We start from the raw sequence: 19,367 nt of genomic DNA on the forward strand, positions 1-19,367 counted from the left end.
CTTGACAGATACTGTTAAAAGAGAAATTCAGATTGGCCGTGACAGGGCACAGGGCACTATGGGGTTTGTGCTTCTTGTCTTTTTGTCGAATTTCTGCTGACCTGTGACGTGTAACCCCAGGTTGATGACCCAGAAGCTGTTTGCCCTTGCCAAGGGTGAGTGTTCCGTGGAGAACCAGGATTCTCCCATGATGCAAGAAATGCTGCTGGCGGGTCACCTCTACCTCACCATACTGAAGGTAAATAGAGTGTTCTTTTTGTAGATGTTATATGTACATTACATACAGGTCTGTTCTCCCAGGTACGTTCCCATAGTATGATTCAGAGTGGACCATGGCTGTTTCCTGGACCTGTCCCTCCATCCCTGGACGGAAATTTTCTCGTAAGGACAGGAAAAAATTACCCCATCGGTCCCAAAAGATTGAACTTTATGACATGAAATTGTTCAAAATCTATTGTCATCAGCTTAAAATATCATGTTTAATATTAGGAAGAAACTTGATAGTCAAAGCTTGCTGGTCAAAAGGTACATGCCTGGTAATATCTGGGAGACAAGTTGGACAGTATAAACCATGTGAGGTCAGTAGTTGTTACACGACTTACATGTCACTCTGTTTTTATAGGTAAACTTTTGTCTGACTTTTGTCTTATTTTCCCAGGACAAGTTGGAGCTGTGGTTGACTCAGCTGAGGTATGGAATCGACAAACGGTCACAGGACAAAGGGCCATCCTACAAACTGGACACAGGTGAGGGACAGTGCCAAAAAGGGAAAGTAGTACGTACCCTTTGATATGCCCTTACTGGGATTGGAACCCACGACATCTTGGATGTTAAGTGAGCACTTTAGATCTGCCCAGTAGGCTATTGTCTCTGAGATGTATAGAAATGCAGGTCAAAACTGTGTGTTGTTCCAGTTGAGATGATGAGTGCCATGAGACTGTGCAGTGATGTGACCAGAGGAATGGAACACTTCATGGCTACAGGATCGGTGGTGTCCAAGTCTAACCTGGGTCTCATGCAGGTAACACTACATACTTAGCATTTTTTAATGGTACTGCAGAAGTACTTTCAGTTTTGGTATTTCATGTTCTGGACAGGCTGTGGTCATGATTTATTAGTGGTTTTATGCTTGGAAAGATGTGTATGTTTGTGCCTTTCATAAAACTGCAGGCTTGTTTTTGTTGGAAACTTTGATACTGACAGTGTGTTTTTTTCCTCAGAAAGCGGATCTAAATGTTGTGGCTGACAAGTTGAAATTTGTGCCCCCTAGCCCCCTTTTCAAGGAGGTTCAACCTCCCTGTTTCTTTTCAAGGAACTGCAGGCTTGTTTTAGTTGGAAACTTTAATCTTGTTTTTCAACTCAGACGGCAGGTTTAACTGTTGTGGCTGACAAGTTGAACTTTATGCGGTACCTCTCCCATTTCCGCTGTGTGCACCGTGGAGCCTTCTTTGCAGAGATGAGGACAACGTCTGTCAGAAAACTGCTGCCAGAGGCCTGGGGTGAGGCTATGGGCACTTCCACATATCCAGTAGTGCATGATGCAGTAAAGATTACACCAAACAGCAATTACTCAAGCAACTGGATATGATTTTGGAAACTGTCAGACGTTTCAGATAACATCCATTACCTTTCCTCAGTGTCTTTCCTTCATCATAGCAAGTTACTTTTAGATGTTGTCCATGTAATTAATAGACATGAGTTGCTACCTATTATTTTGTCAATTTTTAATGTCATTTCCAGAAAAGGTGTATATAAATACATCTTCGCAAGTAAAATTTAAATTATTATACAGGCTGCAGCAAGCATATTTAATACATGAGAGTGCACATATCTTGAATTACTTCTGTTGGTTCCAAAAGAATGCAGATGTGACCTGTCACGTCTTTCCTGTTATTACCCAGGGTTCTTGTGTCCTGTCCACACCCCTGATGGAGCTCCCTGTGGGCTGCTGAATCACATGACTGCCAGCTGTGAGGTCAGGGGTCACCATCTTTACGTTCTTTGCTTGTTTTTTATTTGGCTCTTTGGTTGTTTTCATTGCCAACCTTTTTGATAAAAGATAATTTTCTTAGTTAAATGTTGGAAAGGAAATGGACACAAATAAAGGAGTCAAAAGTTTCAAGGCTTTTCATCCACATGTAAGATGGATGTTTTGCATGTCAGCTAGTTATCATGAATGTATGACCAAGACTTGAAAAACTTTTGTGTTTCAAAAGTTAACTAGTATCCCAGCAAACCAAACCAACTCTTTCAGATTGGCCTAGATATCATGTGGATATATTGTTTACACATACATTTCGATCCATTTTCAGGCCGTCACGTTGCAGCCCACCACAGTTCACATTCCCAAACTCCTGTGCTCCCTGGGCATGGCGCCCCTGGACAGCCCTGCACCAGCGCCCCCTGTTGACTGTTACACGGTACTGCTGGATGGCAGGGTGGTGGGGCGGGTGGCAGCCAACATGGCACCTGACATGGCCAGGAAGCTGAGGATGCTCAAGGTCACCAGAGAGGGAAAGGTCAGAAATTGACTTAGTTTACAGAAAGACACAAGAAGATTGTCTTGCTTCAATCATTCCCTTAAATAACAAAATGCATTATCAAGTTGGAAATTCAACCCAAAATTAGAAAATCAACTGTTATGTGACCTAAGACAAAAGATATCAATAAGACTTCAAACATCTAGAGCCCTCAACAATCAACATATATGTCGACTATCTTTGTATAACTCATAACATAAAACTCTCTCATGGTGTTCTGGAGTTTTTCATTTATCCCATAAGATTTTGCTTGAATGTCAATGTTAAAAGCATTCTATACCTTTTTTTCATTCCTCTGTATGCTTTGGGCCTAGCTTCACAAACCAAATACAGGGCACATATAAGACAAGATGTGTAAATCAGCTGAGAATGCTGTAAGCAGACCTGAAGATCAGAGGGCAACAGAGAAGAAATTCTGAGAACTAAGGGAGCTCGCAAGATGCAAAAATCTGAAGATGAAGAAAGACTGAATTCAGCTGCAACAACAAATGTAGATGCAGAAACCATTGGTTGATGATGGTACAAACCAGCATTGTATATATTACATGTAAGTGACCATGAAAGTGATCATTTGGTTAATCATGTTTTATTTTCCTGCCCAGATCCCAGTGATGACAGAGATCGTGCTGGTGCCTAAGACAGGAAAAGCGAGCCAGTTCCCCGGCCTGTTCCTGTTCACCACACCTGCCCGCATGATGAGGCCTGTCAGGAACCTCTTCACAGGCACAGTGGAGATGATTGGGTCATTTGAACAAGTCAGTAGGATTACATTTCATTGAATACTTTCCTTTTGTGTCTTTTCTTTCTTTTTTTATCTGCATAACCAGTATAAGTGCCCTCTGGCTTAACACTTTAGATTTGGAAGCGTGGGGTGTGGCAGCATCTTGTTATATTACACTTAACAACCTGTCACACCTAATTGCTGCAAAAATTGTTAAAAGTTGTTTTTACGATAATAGACTTATAGTACTTAGTGCCAGTAGTGGCAATGAATTCCACTTTAGCCAAGGAAGTTTTCCGAGCCTTTTCTTGTGGTACAGTGCACAGTATCTTCACAAAGGAGAAAACAAGTATATCCAGTTCATAGCACCTTGTCTCTTAAAGAAGGAATTCAAAGCATCTTTTCTATGTCAGAAGAGACTATGATATAACACTTGATCTACATTAATATGGGTACTGGTATCATACTGGTGTTACCTTGTCCTGCAGGTCTATATGAACATCTGTGTGAGACCAGAGGAAGCCCACCCAGGTGTGACCACGCACCAGGAGTTGAGGGAGACCTCCATCCTCAGCGTTGCTGCCAGTTTTACTCCCTTCTCTGATTTCAACCAGAGTCCCAGGAACATGTACCAATGTCAGGTGGGTTCACGTGGTGCTGTTATACTGCATGTAGGAGAAGCTGTTTTAAAACAAACTTTAAAATTGTTGGCCAAGGTATATCTACCTTAGTTGGAGCAATTTGTTGGAGAAATAAAGATATAGAAATGAAATGGTATCTGTAGTGTTATGAGTTATCAAGCATGATAACAGATGAATAACTGATCCAGCTGGAGATGCTCACTATCCAGGCTTCTAAAATGGACCGATCCCGATCGAACGTCATATCGAACAAATAGAACAAGATAGAACCCCCTATTCTATTTCAAACACCTCCGTCAAAAATTACCCCCGTTGAACAGAAATGGCCAAGGAAAAATGCTATGCTATTCTTTGTTGAAGACTACACCCACCGAGTATAGGTATTGTGGGAGCGAGAGCCCCTGCATAGCATTACATTGATGGTGGGCAGGTTGCACGTGTAGAGCAGGGTATGTATAAGACATGGGACTCTGCACTGGCAGACTTTGTAGAAGTGCCCCATAAGTTGGTGCGTAGTACAAGCTCCCTCTCCACGAGTGCCTGAGCTGCTTTCTTCTTGATTTCGCTTTTATCATGAGCATGCATGTAGCTGTTATGCATGCAACAAACGCAGTAGAAACCCAGTCACAGATAGATGTACCCTGGTTTTCACCTGCATCAACCGTATGTCAGAAACCGGACACTTCTGCCCACCAACAAGGTAAAGATATGTAGTGCCTCCCGCTTCCGCTTTGACTGAAATTATGACGCCCGTACCACAACTACATCAGCCCCCTCCTCAGATGACTGTACTCAGTGGATGTAGCCTTCAACAAAGAAGTCAGCGCATTTTTTCGGCCTGGTATGAGAGGATTTCAGGGTCAAATGAGCTAAACCGAAGTCAGTCGTTATTATCAGCTTAACAGTGTCGGCAGCCAGTTCTGTCCGACAAGCGCTGTTTTTGACGGAGGTGTTCGAAATAGAACATGATCGAACAGGGGGCGGGGCTCCGGGATCGGTCCATTGGGGGAAAACCAGACTGATGGGCATGGAAAAAGAATAGCGGAGCCTGAGAAAAGAACTCTACAACAAACAGGAGTCAGCTTAAAGATGTGCCCTATGTGGCAGAGACTGTCATTCTTGTATTTAGCCATAGGCAATGCTGTTTTCATCATAGTCAATACTGCATGAAGGAGGCCATTTATGATAATACATGTAATTGTATGATATTGTCATGTATATTTATAATAAAGTATTATAGATAATATCTCATCGTAGATGGCTCAGGGAATATTAATGGGTGGTTAGACAATTGAGAGTCTCAATAAAGGAACAAACAATAGTATGTATTGTAGACACAAGTATTGTTGTATTTCTGAATCATGAAAACTTTTTCCTGCCTTGCAGATGGGTAAGCAGACCATGGGCACTCCCCTCCATGCTTTTGGTCACCGGACAGACAACAAGTTGTACCGTATCCAGAACCCCCAGTCCCCCACGGTCAGGCCGTACGCGTATGATCATTACCACATGGATGACTACCCCCTGGGGACAAACGCAGTCGTCGCTGTCATTTCTTATACCGTAAGTAGCATCTATTTCTCCGATATTCCATGTGAACTTTTTGTGAAACCAGTAAACTGTCTTAAGGTGGAGCACACCAGTTGTGTACAGTACGTACAAGCTGCATAAGTAAGGTTCTATCCATAATTTACACTGAGATGGACTCCTGCTCTTTTGATAAGTGGGATGGGTTCTTAAATGTGCTCCCTGTGTGACTTTCTTCAAACATTGGACCTCCAGTTGATTAAAAGTATGCCACTTAATCAGAGTTGACAGACTAGATTCCAAACTCTAACAACTATCAGGCTTCTCTCGGACAATTTTTGTGCATTTAAATCAACAAACTTTAAAGGATTTTGACACATTTTTCAGGGGTATGATATGGAGGATGCCATGATTCTTAACAAGTCATCCTTGGAGAGAGGATTTGGTCATGGCACCATCTACAAAACTGAGGTAAGTCTACATCAATCATCAAACTAGATCAGAAACATTTTGAACAATCCACAATAATTTATCAAAAGTAGTGTGTGGTGTGTAGAAAGCTATGTAATTAGGCAATTGCAATTTTTGACGCATTTCATCAAAATAATATCCTCTTAGACTTGCCACAAAATAGCAGACAACTGATTGGGAAAGCCCTCTACAATAATGAAATCTTCCCAAAATAATGGAAAAAATATGTTTTCACAGAGCTGGGAAACCATGAGTTTTTATTGTATTTTTGGTTTGTCTTGCCTTAGATCATCAGTCTGAGGGATCTTGCCCAGAGTGCCAGAGGTCCAGTAACACTTGTGTTTGGTAAGTGACTCAGGGCAAAGTCTGTCTTTGGATAAAAAAAGTCAAGGTGCTCTGACGTAAAAGTTTGCACTTTCATCTGCTGTTAGTATAGTGGACAGGGGTTGCATACATTGACAAGAGTAGTGGTGACCTGGTGTGTATGGCTATATCCACTATAAATTGAACTACCACCTAAAGGGGAAGCGTTACATTTCACTGCATCAGTGAGAATGTCATTCAGCACATTCATAAGGACAGCATCATTGGTATGGACAGTATCAGCAGGGAAAGTGTTAGTGTAAACACAGTTCAGCACAAAAGACAGCACTAATAGTGAACAGTAACAGCAGGGGAAAGTGTTGTTAGTGTAAACACGATTCAGAACCAAGGACAGCACCAACAGTGAACAGTAAGAGCAGGGGGAAGTGTTGTTAGTGTAAACACGGTTCAGCACCAAGGACAGCACTAACAGTGAACAGTATCAGCAGGGGAATGTGTTGTTAGTGTAAACATGGTTCAGCACCAAGGACAGCACTAACAGTGAACAGTAACAGCAGGGGAAAGTGTTGTTAGTGTAAACATGGTTCAGCACCTAGGGCAGCACTAACAGTTAACAGTAACAGCAGAGGAAAGTGTTGTTAGTGTAAACATGGATCAGCACCAAAGACAGCACTAACAGTTAACAGTAACAGCAGAGGAAAGTGTTGTTAGTGTAAACATGGTTCAGCACCAAGGACAGCACTAACAGTTAACAGTAACAGCAGAGGAAAGTGTTGTTAGTGTAAACATGGATCAGCACCAAAGACAGCACTAACAGTTAACAGTAACAGCAGAGGAAAGTGTTGTTAGTGTAAACATGGTTCAGCACCAAGGACAGCACTAACAGTTAACAGTAACAGCAGAGGAAAGTGTTGTTAGTGTTAACACGGTTCAGCACCAAGGACAGCACCAACAGTGAATAGTAACAGCAGGGACAAGTGTTGTAACTTGTACATTGTAAGTGTAAATATCCTTCAGCACAAAGGACAGAAACACCTGTGTAAGTCTTCTGAGGATGGCCAGTTTACCTTTGTACAGTAAGATTTAAGCCTTCAGGAAATGTTGCTGTGCAATGACCATGTCTATTGTATATTTTCTATACAGGATGTGCAGAAGGAGACAAAAGGGTAGAGGGTAGGCTTGATGATGACGGACTACCTCCCATTGGGTCCAAGCTGGAGACAGGTGACCCATTCTATAGGTAAGATTTAAAAAATTGTTGTAAATAATACACATCTCAATGAATCGTATTATACAGAAAAGAAAACCAAAAGAGCTTTACAAACCAAAGTAGTGTTGTGTAGTGTGTTCTGAAGAGAAGAATACGAATAATATCTATAGCAAAGTGGGTTATCTTTAAAACATGGTTTTTTTCTAGAAAGTGCCCACGGCCAATTTCAGGCCATAACTTATCTAACATTTTCAATTGTGAACTCAAAAACAGACTTCATGTTCTGTAATGTCTTACTTGTATGTACTTAAGTTTTAAATAATGTTCTTTAAGCTCATAAAAAACAACAACAACTGTTTAACCCATAGTATGTAAACTATAGTTCTAGTCCAGTCTAGATCTACTGAGTTATAACATACTGTAAACTTGTTATGAAAGAAAAGTCCTAAATGTAAAAAATAACTTGTTTTTGTAACCATCTACATGAATATTTCCAAAGTTTTACAGGACCAGGGAAATATTTATAAAGTTGAAACAGTGTTGAAAATATTTCTGAAGTATCAAATGTCCTAGACATATGATTACAAAACTTTAAAATCAATTCTAAACAATGGCAACAAAAAAGCCTTGAAAAAAAAAAAAAAAAAAAGAGCTTTACAAACCAAAGTAGTGTTGTGTAGCAATTTTAAGATTGGGTTGCATATTGTTTTTTCGTTCACTTTAATTATGTATAATTATTATTTCTGCGACTTAGTTCTGGGGGAGGCCCAAGAAAAGCCACATAGGCTTCTGCCAATCCCCCGCATGTACTTCATTTCTGTATATTCATTTGTTTTAAGCCATGTTGTTATGTGCAAATAAAGAAAGAAAGAAGATACAATTCTTTAAAAGAAATTTTTTATGGCCCTTTGTGCACAGATATGTGGAAGCAGATGGGTGAGGAACGAGTGGTTTTCTACAGCAAAGTAGTGTTGTGTAGGAATTTTAAGATACAATTCTTTAAAAGAAATTTGTCATGGCCCTTTGTGCACAGCTATGTGGACAAGCAGACGGGCGAGGCACGAGTGGTTCTCTACAAGAACCAGGAGAAAGCCATCGTGGACAACATCAAGGTACTGGGGAACGACCAGGGGACGTCTGACATGAACAAGGTCGCCATAGTCATGAGAATAAATGTAAGTATCTTGTATCTTCTGTTGATCATCTTTTTATGATAAAGAATGAATGAATAAATAAATTTTAAAAATGAGATTACGGAGTTCTCCAAGTAAGGAGACATAAGGAGATGAACATTTCGCTGAAGGATTTTGTAAGTTTTGTCCCAACTGTCAAAGAACATTTTTTGCAGGAGGACTTTGTAAATTTAGTCCCAAATTAGAAAGCACTTGGAAAGAACAAACCTTAGCTTTATTTGAATGAGGACACATCTGTGTTGGTAACTAACTTTAGCTCAGTTAATGCAAGGAGTCTTTGCTCCATTTTTTTGTCTTATCATTAAACCTTAGCGTGGTTTACCCATACCTTTATCCCATTTCATTGTTTTTGAATTAAAATTTATATTCTTGTAATATAGTTTTAAAGGAAACTGATAGTGTAACATTTTACATTGGTGTAGAGTACATTTACGATTGCTGGAGGCACATGTAGATCTTTCCTAACATCTAATAACTTGTTCTTTAGATAAAAGGTTATTTAAACATTAAGTTCTTAATTAGAACAGTGGGGTTGATATTGTGTCTCATGTTAGGTCTTCTCTTATTCCTCCAGAGAAATCCCATCATTGGTGACAAGTTCTCTAGTCGCCATGGACAGAAGGGGGTGTGCAGCCAGCAGTGGCCGGTGGAGGACATGCCGTTTACAGAGGGGGGGATGACTCCGGATATCATCTTCAACCCTCATGGGTTTCCCTCCAGAATGACAATAGGTAGGGGGAAAGGGAGGATTGTTTGTGTTTGTATGAACAGCAAATGTGTGTATGTATGTGGCGACTTTGTTTCCTTATGCCTATACATTATGTGTTTGTGTGTGTGTGATATGGTGTTGTGTACATGTACGTGTGTGTGCATGTAATACTGTATGTGTGAGCTTGTGGGTTTGTAAGCGATTTGAAAATTGATGAGTGAGTGACTTAGTGAGAGCTAGGGTGACAGAGATAGAAAGAAAGAAAACAAATGTGTTTGTGTTTGCTTGTGTCTATGGCTCATTCTCATTGAAATGTAAAAAATGCTGTCGCCTGCATTTGCGACTTGACAAGGAACAAATTATAGACAATGTCACTGGTCCCTTTATCACTGGTGTGTATGTGTGTGGTGTGGTGTGGTGTGGTGTGGTGTTGTGTACAGGGATAAACAAGTCCATTAGCCCGATTGTTCCAGGCAAGTAAAAGTGCTGTTCGGGCAAGCAGAAGTGCTTCCCCACTTGCCCAACGGGCAAGTAAGAATTTCCAGATGTGACCCGCTCAAATTACCACCAAGAACCAGCAAATTATATTAGTATCAAGCCAAAGCAGTAGAAATAACTATGTCTGTGTCAATTTCTTCACAAGAGGTGGTCGGAAAAGCACAAACACTAATTCCTTTGAAGTAAATCAAGGTGATCATACAGTTCTAGGAAGAATTCCCAGATTTGCAGTCAGTGCCCCACCACTGAGTCAGACTGTCAGAAAAAATATGACTGTGTACTTTATTCTCAGTGACCAGTTCATTTCAGCAAATATCTTCTGAAGTGAACCAGGCAGTCCAAACTGTTTCTGTTGTGTCTCACTAGTATGGTTAGCAGGATATTGTAATTTGAATGCTGTCTGATCAGTGCACGTGAAAGTCATTAAAATTTTGAAGTCAAGTGCAACAATATATTTGTTACCTTTTACTCTTATTGCATCAAGCATTGGTCAACACAGGAAAATATAGCCAATAACAAAAGTGAACATTTATGAAAGTGAAAACACATGGAAAAATGTAATTTAAATTTCGGGCAAGTGAAAATTTGGTTCGGGCAAGTAGATTTTTTATGTACTTGCCCGATAGGACAAGTGAATTTTTGAAAACTTGTCTAACCCTGTGTGTACATGTATTTGTATATGATACTGTGTATGCGCAAGGAGGTTGACTCTTTCAACCTCCTTGGTATGCGTGAGTTTGTCGGTTTGTAAGCAATCTTACCAAAGTATCAGTAAGTCTTTTAGATTAGTATGAACTTGATGCATATGTAATAGCAAGTGTAATAACAAGTGGCTAAAGTTGAGTTCATGAAAAAGCAAAATTTCATAGCAATCTCCATTCTCTGCAGGAATGATGATAGAGTCGATGGCAGGCAAGTCGGCAGCCCAGCACGGTCTGTGCCATGATGCCACACCCTTCACCTTCTCTGAGGACAACTCAGCCATAGACTACTACGGCCGCATGCTAATAGAAGGTACCACAGACAAGTACCATTATTTGATTATACTGCTGCTGGGATCCCTGACACACGGGTAGGCAGCAGTCGGCTAGTCTTCACACCACGCTTTCAAGTCCAGCGGGTTCACTCTAGTTAGATCGCACACCTTGGTAACCCTGAGGTCAAGACCAATAAGTAACATGTAGCAATTTGCAGTATGACACATAATAAAAAAGATACCCAATGGTGTTTTGGAGAAATATGATCAAGAGCCATGGTCATTTAAAGATGTAACTTAAAGACAGCTCTGTTGCTCTTTACTATAGATGGTAACTGCTAAAGTTTACAGAAAAAGCAACGTTAGAAGGCTTTATGGGGTAACAAATGTACTAGCCTGGTCCCGACATCTGGTCGGTAATTTGTGTGTATAAAGTTTACTGTAATGTTTATTATTTGTGTCCACAGCTGGTTATAACTACTATGGCCATGAGAGGATGTACAGTGGAGTAACAGGGGTGGAGTTTGAGGCAGATATCTTCATTGGAGTGGTGTACTACCAGAGACTCAGGCATATGGTGGCAGACAAGTTCCAGGTACAAACAGTTTGATTCGGGCATTACTGAAATGCAGAAACTTTTGTGGTGGATTTATATTTGCGATTTTCCCAGTAGCCGCTTCACTGCGAACTCAAAACTGCCGGGAACGCTCCATTTTCCCGCTAATGCGAAATTAAATCCCTGCGAACTTAGATGCATTTACAGTATCTATGGGTTTGGTCATACAAAAAACCATCTTTCTGTGCATATCAAAAAGAATGTAACATGAATCAATTACCCCAATAACATTTGTGTCATAATATCTGCAGTAATACTGGGAATTATGTGAATGAATCAAGCACTTACTTATGCCAGAGTAATAAATGCATGCACTTCATGTGTATAAACAACTATTTTCCAAACAAATTTGCCACAAACCATAGAGTACATACCATGCCAAAAGAGGATCTTGTATAATGAACTAGATCTTCTGAAGATCTATTAGATACATCTGTACTTACCTGGGTACAACCTACACCAGTTTCAGAACAGGTAATGATTTTTTACCTTCCCTGCCTGTCCCATCCAGAACAGGTGTTAATGTTAACCTTTCCCACCTGTCCTGTCCAGGTGAGAACAACAGGACCCATCGACATCGTGACCCACCAGCCAATCAAAGGCAGGAAGCGAGCAGGAGGGATCCGGTTTGGAGAGATGGAGCGTGACTCTCTCCTGGCTCACGGAGCAACGTTCCTCCTGCAGGACAGGCTCTTTAACTGTTCCGACAAGTCAACGGTAGGAGGGCTTTCTGTACCAGGCCCTTAAGTAGTGCGTATCAGAATATGAGCAACATACATACAATGTACACAAGAAAGACACCGGCCTAGAGGATGACAACATACTCCGAGCGATTAGTGACAGGGACACATCTCGACTACTCTCGAGACCGGATGGACTCGATATTTAAGCAAGCAAGAAAGAATATGAGTTACACAACTGATAAATTGTGTAACTCTTTGTGTAAATGTCACTCTGCTTCACTGTGAAATTAAAACCACCGTCATATTAAAACCACTGTACAGTATGTCATCATAGCGCTGTTGGGAACTTGAAGCTCTCCATTTTCCTCTTTACCACGAAATGAACTCACCCTGAACTTGCATTTACAGTAACCTGAGATTCCATAGGGGTGACTCCAGACCATTTCATCTTTGCATCATAGATCTATTATTACAGTATTAGAATCACAAATAGAACTGATAACATATTGATGCTGTGTGATGATCGTGTACCCAGTGTGGCAGTATCCTGTCCCCCCCTGCAGTATAAATCCTTACTGTTCTGTTCTGTCCCACAGTGTCGAGTGTGTACCCAGTGTGGCAGTATCCTGTCCCCCCCTGCAGTATAAATCCTTACTGTTCTGTTCTGTCCCACAGTGTCGAGTGTGTACCCAGTGTGGCAGTATCCTGTCCCCCCTCCTAGATAAACCCTTACTGTTCTGTTCTGTCCCACAGTGCCGAGTGTGTACCCAGTGTGGCAGTATCCTGTCCCCCCCTGCAGTATAAACCCTTACTGTTCTGTTCTGTCCCACAGTGCCGAGTGTGTACCCAGTGTGGCAGTATCCTGTCCCCCCCTGCAGTATAAATCCTTACTGTTCTGTTCTGTCCCACAGTGTCGAGTGTGTACCCAGTGTGGCAGTATCCTGTCCCCCCCTGCAGTATAAATCCTTACTGTTCTGTTCTGTCCCACAGTGTCGAGTGTGTACCCAGTGTGGCAGTATCCTGTCCCCCCTCCTAGATAAACCCTTACTGTTCTGTTCTGTCCCACAGTGTCGAGTGTGTACCCAGTGTGGCAGTATCCTGTCCCCCCTCCTAGATAAACCCTTACTGTTCTGTTCTGTCCCACAGTGCCGAGTATGTACCCAGTGTGGGAGTATCCTGTCCCCCCTGCAGTATAAACCCTTACTGTTCTGTTCTGTCCCACAGTGCCGACTATGTACCCAGTGTGGGAGTATCCTGTCCCCCCTGCAGTATAAACCCTTACTGTTCTGTTCTGTCCCACAGTGCCGAGTGTGTACCCAGTGTGGGAGTATCCTGTCCCCCCTGCTGGATAAACCCTTACTGTTCTGTTCTGTCCCACAGTGCCGAGTGTGTACCCAGTGTGGGAGTATCCTGTCCCCCCTGCTGGATAAACCCTTACTGTTCTGTTCTGTCCCACAGTGTCGAGTGTGTACCCAGTGTGGGAGTATCCTGTCCCCCCTGCAGTATAAACCCTTACTGTTCTGTTCTGTCCCACAGTGCCGAGTGTGTACCCAGTGTGGCAGTATCCTGTCCCCCCTGCTGGATAAACCCCCCAGTGAGCTGGCTGCAGTGTCTGTACAGGCACGCAGGTGTTGGTACTGCAGTGTCTGCCAGAAATCTGACTTTATACAGGTGAACAGTCATCCTATCACAAACCTTTCTGATTTACATGGTAGGAATTCTTACAGCACATACTTCACTTTAGAGAGAAGAAAATTAAGGATTTTCAGATAGTTGTACTTCAAATTTCATATTGGATTGCAGGAATCTGTTAGTTTATTAGATGATTTGTCAGTAGAATAGCATGAGAAGTTGAAAATTCATGTATTGTGTTAAGTCTGGAGTGTAGGCATTGGTCTGAAGAGAGTTACGGCTTTGGTTTTCGGAATGATCTAAATCTATTGAATTTTTCTCTTGTGTACTATGTATTCTTTCAAACTGTAAACCACAATCACATAGATCCTATAGTGACTACATGCTCCCTTGACAGAATTCAAATTCAAATAAATCATTACAACTGGATTAAAAAATGGAGATTTACTTTCGGATGTTTTGAGTGACATTCAGCACTCTTCTTCAGCATCACTACATTGAACTGACAGAACAATTTGATACATGTACATCTTTACAATACTAGGGAACTGGTTGAGCCACTACTTTGACAGAAGTTTGTCACTAAAAGCTGTCCAGTTTGTACATTATGCTGTTCTAACTCTGTGTTCTCACCCCCACCACAGCTGATTGCTGTTCCATACGTCTTCCGCTACCTGGTGGCAGAGCTGGCCGCCATGAACATCAAGGTTACTATGGAAACCAAGTAACCACAGGCAGAAGGTTCTCCTAGTTACCGTGGTAACTGAATAGTCACTAAATAGTCATTGAAAACATATTTGCTACTATGTATACCAGATAACTACATCATTGCCAAATGAAAATCACAATGATTAACATGGAAGGAAGAACAGCACCACCTGTCATGTATCTCATGTACTGCATTATTTATATTTCCTATAGAGATAATGCATATTTGGCTGTACGTAAATTTATCACTTAGCCATACAATACAGACTGCCATCGTTACATGACCAATTGTTTTACAGCAATTGTGCTGATTTAGCACAGATGTCACATGTACAAGTTACAGGCACACACAGTTACAGAGGTGATATTTATAATATGAAAGTGTTTGTTGAATGTTGAGAATCTCTTGTGGCCATGTGTCCACACTGCTTTCTACTGTACCTGCATAGGTTGTGAGACTGAAGGTGAAATTGCAATATTTTTGTAAAAGAAATTTTGCTTCAGTAAAAATTAACAAATTATGAGTCCTGGTTCAGTTTTGTCCTTTACCCAAGGAATCATCTTTATGGAAGAAATGAACGAATGAAGCAGTAGATGGAAGAGATGATGGAATTGTGTTTGCTTGATGGATTGATTGAAGGATGAAATAAGAAAGCTATCCAATTCTCATGCATACAAGAGTAAAATCCACAGAAATGAGTGAGTTTTGAACCCACAGTTGTTAGAATTACTTAACAGCACTGGAAGGTCTCTGATTGGCTTTTAATGGATTGCCAAGTAAAGCAACTCCACTGTTTTGTCACCTGCACTTCACATCCTTGTTATAAGAGGGCGCTATTGTACAGGGAAAGAGAAACCATAAGTGACCACTGAACTTTTAAAAGACTATCTTTAGATGTTACAAAACATAGGGTGACAGCCTTAACACTTGCATATTTACTGTCACTTGAAGCTGTATTCAGGTGAAGTCTGAAATTAAAAAAAACAAGTTCGCCTGACAATGAACAACAGATAAAGTTAACTTTTTAAATTGGACAGGAGGGATACAAAAATTGCACTAGCTTTGCTCTATGCCGTCTCTGCACCAAGGATAAAATCAAACTATGTATGACAGTGAAAAATTGATCAACAGCCAAACAACATCAAATTTTCCATACATCACATTTCACGGACATCTGAGGAATTGCATTAATTGTGTTGCATCCCTTTGAGCTCTGGTTTAAGGAAAGAAAATGGAGACAGACGACAAGTTTGATTGCATTGATGTAACATTACACTGACATTGAAGATTTGATTGAACACTAAGGAATAAGAAAATAAATTGGGAAATGAAGAAATGTCGGGAGAAATGACAAAGAATCTATGGATGGATTTTAAAATTTATCCTTTTTGTCTTGGCATGTATATCAGCAAATATGATATTTACAAATGGCGGAATGCGGTCAATTTTACTCAAACTCAAGTGGTAAATGTCACTAAGTTAACATTGTACTTGGTTTCTTCCATACTACCAGCATTTGGTTGTTGGCTTGTGAAAAAGATAACTCAAGTTATATGTTTTTGTCAGTAGCGAGGTAGAGATTGATCTGGGGTAGAATCATACTTTTGGCCCGAAAACTGGTTCCTTCCACACCACAGATAACAAGCATGTAAAACGTAGAGAGAAACCTCCTCTACCCAGGATGACATTTGAACATTTTCCAAAGTCTTTTCCAAGTCTTACGTAAAAGTCCTATTTTCTAATAATGCACAGCAGAAGCCCAATTAGCAATATGCTTTTAAAACTGATGACTAAGATTTTTTCTCTTCCTCTTAGTTATTAAAGGGCTTTTGTGTAATTTCTTTAATGCATGCATTCTAATGTATAATTAACTCCTTTTTTGTCTTGTTGTCATTGATCCGGACACATTGCACTTCTGGCATTAGCTCACTCTGAAGGCATCCAAGGAAATTTGTCTAATGTAATCCCAACCATTCCACAGCAGTTTGTTCTGAGACATGCAGACTCCAAACTTATTGGGTCTTTAAGTTTTGAACAAACAGACAAGTTGATACAGTAAATGTGACACCTTTCAACTTAATTGTGTTTAAGGTGTTTGTATGATAAGATAGACACAAGGGTCATCTTTTCATGTAGTTTTTTTTGGGGGGGTTTTGTTCTTAAAACAATGAACAATATGCATCTGTGCAACATAGAAGGAAGGCTTTCAGTAAAAAAATCCTTCAAAATTTAAGGCAATGTTGACTTGATTATATTACTTGATTCACTAATTGTTCTTTTTATGATGATAAAAGAAACCAACTATTTATGAGTGTATCCAAAATACACGCTTACTTTCCAACTATTCCTGACAATGAAAAATCAATCCTACTATTAAAATCAAAGAACCCACACATTATAAAAGAAGTGGGTAAATTCGTCTTCCACTGCCTAAAGAGAAGAAGTCTAACCCAACAAAACCAGTATAATGTACACTAGCATAGCATATAGTCATAGAAGTAGTTCCTAGCACCTTTGTATTTTCCATATTTTATATGTTGTTTGTACCTGCAATTAGCCCTCGGGCAAGAACTTGCAATCAACATGGCCCAATGTGCTGTACGATTACAGTTTTCTTTTACTACAATAACCTGTGGACACCAAGCCTGGGTACCTTCCGGGTAGTAGTTTGCTCCTATGTTCGCTTCTGCTACCCGTCTGGGGAACTGTACATTCAAACTGTTTATAGTATATAATAAATGTCAGAGCGAGAAGCGACTGTAACGTGTTATATAGTGTGTAATAAACGTCAGAGCGAACTACTATCCTGATGGTACCCAGGCTAGTGAACACCATCATGTCCTGATAAATGACATCCATCCCACCGTCCTAGAATAACCTTTCCTTTCATCCACCATCCATCTTAATAACTTTGACCTTGAGTTGGACCCGTAAGGTCATCGTCAGCGCTAGGGTCACCTGACAGGACTGCCGACTTTTGTGCTTCCCTTGTTCTGTCAGCCATCTTTTCTCTCTATAGATCAGAAGCAGGTCCATCGACTAATTCTCTCTGACCTTGGCGACCTCTGCTTCTTTCCCTCAAATCCCGCGGTGTGACGTTCGGGATTCCGCAAGTTACATTCCATCCCAGTTGCCCAATCAGACATCCAGGGGGGGAAATGATGTGGTGACCTGTTATAACTTTTGGCTAACATTTTGATACTGTGTGAAGGAATTCTGACAGGTAGAATCCAAAAGTTATGACAGACTCATTTTGTGGACTTGTGGAAATCTTCACTCATCGATCAGAGCAAAATAGGAATGAAATAGGTTCAACTGCATGTAGGCCATGACATTTATTGGGCTGACTTCTTTATTGAACATCAACTTCGATCATCAACATGTCACAACTTTTTCCCCAATAGCACTGTTTTATTCTCAAAGGTATGTTGTCCGTCCCCTTTCATGCCATCTGCAATTAGCCCTTGGGTTAAAGAATTTGCAATAAACTTATCATTATTATGATGTCCTGTCAGTAGTGTCAGTAAGTTAAAACTTATGTTTTGCTTCCTTGTATATTAAAAATCGTATATCAAATATTTTTGTCAAATTGACAGTCTAGACAAGGACATTAATGTCCTTGGTTATGATATAACAGTTAATTAACAAGGAGTTCAAATATCTGACATCTCCTTGGATAGAATAGCACTGATACTAGTAGCATATTTGACGTTGTACAAATGTATAAGCAAGGAAGCAAGCAACTGATGAATTTGGTTGACATTATATTAGTATTCAGAACAGGTCAGTGAGGAAAATGTTATCAAGATAAGAAGATGTAGGACTTGAGGCATGCACCACTCAAAATGAAAGCTTTTGTGTGAGTTTTTCCCTGCTTTGTTGTTAATTGGTCTGGCCCTGAAAACTCCACAGGTTTGAATGCTTCGTTAGCTGCATAATCTTGTCTGCCTAGCGTCCACTTTCAATGCCAGTTAAGTCTTCAGTAATCGTCCAATCCAGCGAAGGGCACCACTTGTTACGGCATCCATCTTTCTTCCCTCTGATGAAACAGAAAGGCTATTGAGTCAGACATTTATAGATCTCCAAAATAATGGTCCTAGGACCAGCTACTGGCATGGATATATGTGATGGCCTCTCGGAATGGTCAGCCTAAACTTGATTAACATTCTAGAGTTGCTGTAACTATTCCAAATAGACAGTCTGGGGGTACCTTAATGATGCAATGGTTTGGATCAAAGCCATATAATCAGGATATTTTTTGGCAACTGTACATTGAAGTCACTGTCAGACTCAGAACTTCAAAGGACTCAAGCTGACTCAAGCTTTTAAGAGTCTAAGAAGAGTCTTTCATGAGAAAGCGGGCATCAATGTTGATTTCACTTGGCAAAATAAGTTATCAGAATCCATTGTAGATAGTATTGGCAAAACACTATGCATGTATCGTGCTTTCTCTTCTGCTGCGTGAGGATTTCATCGAAATTTCAGCAGCATTTCCCCAGCCTCCAAGAACAAGAGGCTTGTGACTTTCCCATGAACTTGGTAAGACGTTCTTCTATGGAGAACTAATGGCATTAGCGTGCATGGCTGAAGCTTCTGTGTTTTTCCACCCAGCATGAGAAATAGGATTACTCTTACCTGGCTGATCAGAGAGGAAGAGAAAACAACCAGTCTGGAAGAAAATTAGGGTTATTGAGTTTTAAGTGTTAGAGTAGTAGCAAGTATAAAGTTGTTAGAAAAGTTATTAAGCTTCACTCTAACTACCCCTATTAAGAGATTGCTGTTTGTTTCCCAGTCGGACAACATTTTTCTGCCAGAAATGAGACAGATACTGGAATGTTGCCATGGGTTTTATTCCTTACAGGAACACACCACTAGGGATGGAGGGGGATGGATAAGGGTTGGAGGGGGGGGGGGGGG

At 40.7% G+C, this 19,367-nt stretch overlaps 1 protein-coding gene across 1 annotated transcript in view; it reads left to right on the top strand.

Moving 5' to 3' along the window:
• LOC118424147 (DNA-directed RNA polymerase I subunit RPA2-like) overlaps positions 1–14,973 on the top strand; it is a gene marked incomplete in the record, with an annotated part of 28,136 nt that extends 13,163 nt beyond the window's left edge. Inside the window, 19 exon segments of the mRNA XM_035832668.1 lie at positions 121–238; positions 659–746; positions 915–1,021; positions 1,364–1,499; positions 1,902–1,975; positions 2,313–2,519; positions 3,143–3,295; positions 3,750–3,902; positions 5,289–5,465; positions 5,817–5,900; positions 6,188–6,245; positions 7,368–7,464; positions 8,468–8,609; positions 9,202–9,358; positions 10,723–10,848; positions 11,278–11,405; positions 11,979–12,143; positions 13,646–13,780; positions 14,386–14,973. Coding sequence (XP_035688561.1) covers positions 121–238; positions 659–746; positions 915–1,021; positions 1,364–1,499; positions 1,902–1,975; positions 2,313–2,519; positions 3,143–3,295; positions 3,750–3,902; positions 5,289–5,465; positions 5,817–5,900; positions 6,188–6,245; positions 7,368–7,464; positions 8,468–8,609; positions 9,202–9,358; positions 10,723–10,848; positions 11,278–11,405; positions 11,979–12,143; positions 13,646–13,780; positions 14,386–14,469 — 2,389 coding nt within the window.
• Between the last annotated feature and the right edge of the window lie 4,394 nt (positions 14,974–19,367).

The sequence above is a fragment of the Branchiostoma floridae genome, chromosome 10 (assembly GCF_000003815.2).
Source record: "Branchiostoma floridae strain S238N-H82 chromosome 10, Bfl_VNyyK, whole genome shotgun sequence".
Taxonomy (NCBI): domain Eukaryota; kingdom Metazoa; phylum Chordata; class Leptocardii; order Amphioxiformes; family Branchiostomatidae; genus Branchiostoma; species Branchiostoma floridae.